The following is a 5,146-nucleotide window of genomic DNA, read 5'->3' on the forward strand; positions in this document are numbered from 1 at the left end:
TGTTGTGTTCTCACACAAGTGTTGTTTGATAATGCATTGAGTTAGTGTTCAGTGATGCATCGAGTTTGATTGTGCTGAAAGCATTCTGTCATGCCTGACCAATGTATGTGTTCGTTTACTGGGGTCTGAAACAGAGAGGTTATGTAAAAAGATACGGTAAGTTGATGTTATCAACTTATCGTAACAATGTGTAAAAAACAAGTGTAACAAACAAAGTGTAACAAACAAACGCAACAAAGTGTAAAACGAGAAGGGCATAACCTTACGAAAAAAGAAAACACGCAAAAATCGTGGTTGCTGCGGTTCTTGCATTCCTCTGCGGTTTGCTCGTCAATAGCGTGGTATTGCGATATTGCGGTTATCGCGACAGCCCTATCTTTGCTTACTTTGGCCTAAATGTCTGCCATTCTTTTTTATTTTGTAAATGTGTAAGAGGTGTTATGTTTCTGCACTCTTCCATTTTTAGCAAATTAAGAAAACTTTGTCTAAAAACAATTTTCGTGATGGTTTGTATTTTTTGTGCTCTGTATGGAACATCAATGCCTGTTTAAGTGATGAACTCCATTACTTGTGTTTGTTTCAGACATGATAACAGACATTTTATACTTGTGCTACAACTTTTTGGCCTGTGCTACAAAACTTTCAACCTCTGTAGCACCAGTGCTATGTGAAAAAAAAGTTAACGTACAGCCCTGTGGTCACTCCCACTTTGACGGGATGAATTCAATAACAGAGCTCGACATTAATGCTTGTCTGGGACAAGTGGATATTTTGAAGGGGCAAGTGAAAGAGAATTTTACTTGCCCCACCGGACAACTAATCTGATTAAAACATCTAATTAGGGAAGCACAATCAATGATTCTGATTTTATTACATTTAGTGTAAACGGCGATTTTATAAAGGATAATGTATTGACTATAACAAGGTTGCGCCAGTTGAGGCTTGCGCAGCCTGTCTGTGTGTGAGAGAATCTTGTGGAGAAATCAAAACAAATGAACATAACTGCACACAAAAGAAACATAATGCAGTAAATATGTAGTTTTTATATTTATAACATATGACATGACAAGGAGAGTGCAGTTTTCCCTGAAAACCACGATTGTAAATTTGACATTGATTTTATACAAGAGTTCAATCAAGTAGTTAAAGTGCCCCTATTATGGATTTTTTAAAATTACCTTTCATGCAGTGTGTAATACAGCTCTAAATGAATGAAAACATCCTGCAAAGTTTTAAATCTAGAAGGGCACCGTGTATAAAGTTATTGTCTCTCAAAAGAAAGAGTCAACTCTGAATCATTGAAACGAGTCGTTTTTAAAATGAATCCTAAGCCGTTTCGTTGATGTCAACATGAAACAGCATATTGCCCGCCCACTTGTTGCGCACGCAAACCCGGGAAAACTTGAAGACTTGGTCTGAATGAAAATACAAATTCATTCTTTGCCACTAGGTGCCACTTTTGGAGCGGTAAAAATACCGGTTTCCCCGGTAACGCTGTACACAAAGCAGCACTTCGGACCAATCACCGCAGATTACCGTCACGCAAAGGAGTGGTTTGGAAAAATTAATCGTTAAACGAATCGTTTGGGAGTCGTTGAGCAAGTAAGGTCAAAATAAATGCATAATATAAGGCAATGAGAGTGTTTTTTGACCTTACATGCATGTCAACCTGTTGTTGGGGACTCCCAAAACCAAAATATGAACCTTTCATAACCCATAATAGGGGCACTTTAATATTAAGTGGACTACATTTTAGTACAATATTATCAATGTTGACTGTTTTTGCTCAATTTTTGGTTAACGAAAATAGTTCCAAACAAAGATCACAGCAGAACAGTCAGTCGCGCATCTCTGAGCAACACACAGCGTTGTTTCCTTACTGAATGATTCAGCGTTTTTGAATTGATCATTTGAGTCAATGATGGTCCATTCATAAAGACAGGCACTTGCTTCACTTGAATGAATCAGTCGTCTAAACGAATCGCTTGAATGAACGCCTCAATGACTCACTCAGTAAGACAGTCACTTGCTGTCACCTACTGCCGGTTTACTTTCATATTTAAAAGTAGCTTATTTTTGCATTTTTTCCCCAACATTTCACATTTGTATATTAAAAAAATAACTGATTTAAAACACCAAGCTTTATGATTATTAAAAAGCATTATTTATTATTTATGCTGAAATTATTAATATGTAAGAATTTGAGATGAAAGATATGACGCATTCATTTAAGGGAAAAATGCCCTTTCAATAGGCAAAAAAAAGATCTGGAAATCAATTTAAATACATTTTAGTATGTAAACTAAAAAAAATAAAACTTAAGATTATTTCTGTATAAAACAATTTCCCAACAACAAAATTGTGGCCATTGAAAATACTGAGGGGCTAATTTTGGAAAACCCCTAGTCACAGTGACTGATGAGCAAAAAAGGTAGTCAAGCCCTGTATACAGTGAATATTATTTGTATTATTGCAGTTAAAAATGTGGTGTTTAATTGAGTAAGGTGGTGGGGGTGCTTGTGTCAAACACTAGAAAGGGGTGAACGCTGCAAAAAGTTTGGGGACCACTGATTTATATAATAGCGCTTTATACAATACAGATTGTTTCAAAGCAGCTTTACAGTAATAAATGACAATAAAAGTATTAATACTGCAAAATTAATCTATTTTGAAACACTTCATTTTCAGCTGTAAAGCAGTTCTGCAGAAGACAATAGTGACATTAATTAGCTCAATTCTGATTCAGTTTGATTCAGTTCAGTTCACTGTTAGTATGGCTGAATTAATCAATTATGAAACGACCTCAAATGCAGCTCTACAGGAGACATTGGTTTCATTATCCAGCTCTGTTTAGTTCAAATTTTTGTGTTCACATCTGATAGTGTCAGTACAGTGAGACTGACAATATTTTCTGAATATTAGTTGTCTTAAGTCCCAACTGAGCAAGCCAAAGGCAGATAATTTCACATTTTTATAAAAAAAAAAAAAAATAACTTTGCCCAAATCAAAGTCATGTGGTTCATTCAGGAAAAATAAAATAAAATAAAAATCATAAAAATTACATCATACAGAGGACCCTAGCAAACCTTCATGATGACTGTTCATCATGTCAATAAGTCCCTTAAAATTAAAATATATATATATTGTTTTATTAGGCACTCCGTTTATGTTCCGTCAAACTGTTTTATAAACGCAAATCACTCTCGTACTCGAGCGATACCGGCTCTATATCAGCGGCTGTGATTGCCTTCGGCCTAATGGCCTAATCACAGCCATGCTGATATAGAGCCGGTATCGCTCTCGTACTCGATCTCTCTTATAACCTCATTATTTCTCACTAATAACCTAACTGAAGCAGCACATGCCCTTGATACGAATTCTAAAAGTGACGTATGTTTAACTGTCAACTTGAGCTTTGAATCCGTGGCGGAAGGAAGTAGTTCCGCACAAAAGAGGGTTTTATTAGGCACTCCGTTTATGTTCCGTCAAACTGTTTTATAAACGCAAATCACTCTCGTACTCGAGCGATACCGGCTCTATATCAGCGGCTGTGATTGCCTTCGGCCTAATCACAGCCATGCTGATATAGAGCCGGTATCACTCTCGTACTCGAGTGATATTGCTCATATATTTGTTGGGCCGACGCCATAACCTTGTGGGCAGATATATGGCACAATTGCGCTTCAAGAAGCACTGAAATTAAGTCCTGCCTCATGATCCTTTCTTGATCCCATTCTCCTCACTTTTTTCCAATTGTTTCCTGTCTCTAAAAAAAACAAAGGTAATTTGACAGGTAACAGTAAATATAAATACATAAATATTATACATAAATATATAAATACAAAAATAAATACATAAATATAATAAATGTAAAAAAAACATTTTTTTATAATGCGTATGTATGCTCACATGTATTTTAAGGTGTAAGGAAAATAAGTTATTTTTGGCTTGATGGTTACACCACATGATATTTTTAGAGTAATTACAAATTAAACTTTTATTGAAAATGGTATAAAAGTGCTTTTTTTATCGTGTACACTGTCACAGACCCTTGTGCTTGTCTGAAGGTGTTGCATTGTTCTTGTGAGATCTCTGGGCCTCCTCAAGCTGATTAGCTGGTGCTTTATTCCGTTGCATAACAACCTGAATCGGATCATACACACCAGCGTGTATGTGAAAGTGAATTTCCATCATTCTGCAGCATAGAAGGATATTACTCGCACAATGCAGACCACTTATTCAGAGACCTTGCCGTTACGTTGCATCTTGAGAATGATGCTACATTCCAGGATGCATTCCATGTCTCTGAATGCCTCGAATAATTGTAAACATTTTTGCTATATCTTTCTCTCTCCTGCTCCTCAGGGTGATACTCGGGGTCAGATGGTTTCAGAACGTCTTGGTCTTGGCCAAAATCTGGACCTTTCGGACACCATGGTCCAACAAAAGCTGGATGAGATCAAGGACCAGATAAAACGAGAGATCCGCAAAGAGCTGAAGATCAAAGAAGGAGCTGAGAACTTGAGGAAGGTGACCACAGATAAGAAGAGTCTGGCTTATGTGGACAACATGCTTAAAAAGTCCAACAAGAAGGTGGAGGAACTGCACCAGGAGCTTCAGGAACTGAATGCACACATAGTGGTGAAGGACCCAGAGGAGGTTGTAGGTATGGCTGAATTCACTCCGTCTGTCTCTTTACCTTCTGTATTTATTGTAGCTTTTGTTTTTATTCACTGACAAAATTGTACTGAAAAATTACCATAGTACAACCATGTTTTTATTTTTTATTTTTTTGTAGTAGTAGTAGTAGTAGTACTAGAGCTGAGCGATATAGCTTAAAAATTTTATCTTGACATTTTCCAGCCATTTAACAATGCTAAATTTCTTTATTTGCACTGAAATGGCTTAAAAAATTAACTTGTTTATAGATTTTTTTTTTTTAGTCATTTAATCTGACAAACCATAATTTATAAGATTAAAATAGCTAAAAAAAAAAAAAACTGCTTTGGGTGTCCCTAGTAGTGGTCTATTTGGCACTATTATGGATATTTGGCATTTTTCAAATATCGGCATCGGCCGATAAGTTTTTCTGTTTGGCCGATGTGTTCGAGGCGGGACTTTTATTTTGACAGCGCTGAGAACGGCA

General features: G+C 36.4%; 1 protein-coding gene across 1 annotated transcript in view; it reads left to right on the top strand.

The window, feature by feature from the left end:
- LOC107745611 (serine/threonine-protein kinase N2-like) overlaps positions 1-4,704 on the top strand; it is a gene marked incomplete at its 3' end in the record, with an annotated part of 18,884 nt that extends 14,180 nt beyond the window's left edge. Inside the window, exon 2 of the mRNA XM_016559513.1 lies at positions 4,366-4,704. Coding sequence (XP_016414999.1) covers positions 4,366-4,704 — 339 coding nt within the window. The remainder of the gene's footprint in view (positions 1-4,365) is intronic.
- Positions 4,705-5,146: the final 442 nt, after the last annotated feature.

This window comes from Sinocyclocheilus rhinocerous, unplaced genomic scaffold, assembly GCF_001515625.1.
Source record: "Sinocyclocheilus rhinocerous isolate Xijiao unplaced genomic scaffold, SAMN03320098_v1.1 scaffold918, whole genome shotgun sequence".
Lineage (NCBI taxonomy): Eukaryota > Metazoa > Chordata > Actinopteri > Cypriniformes > Cyprinidae > Sinocyclocheilus > Sinocyclocheilus rhinocerous.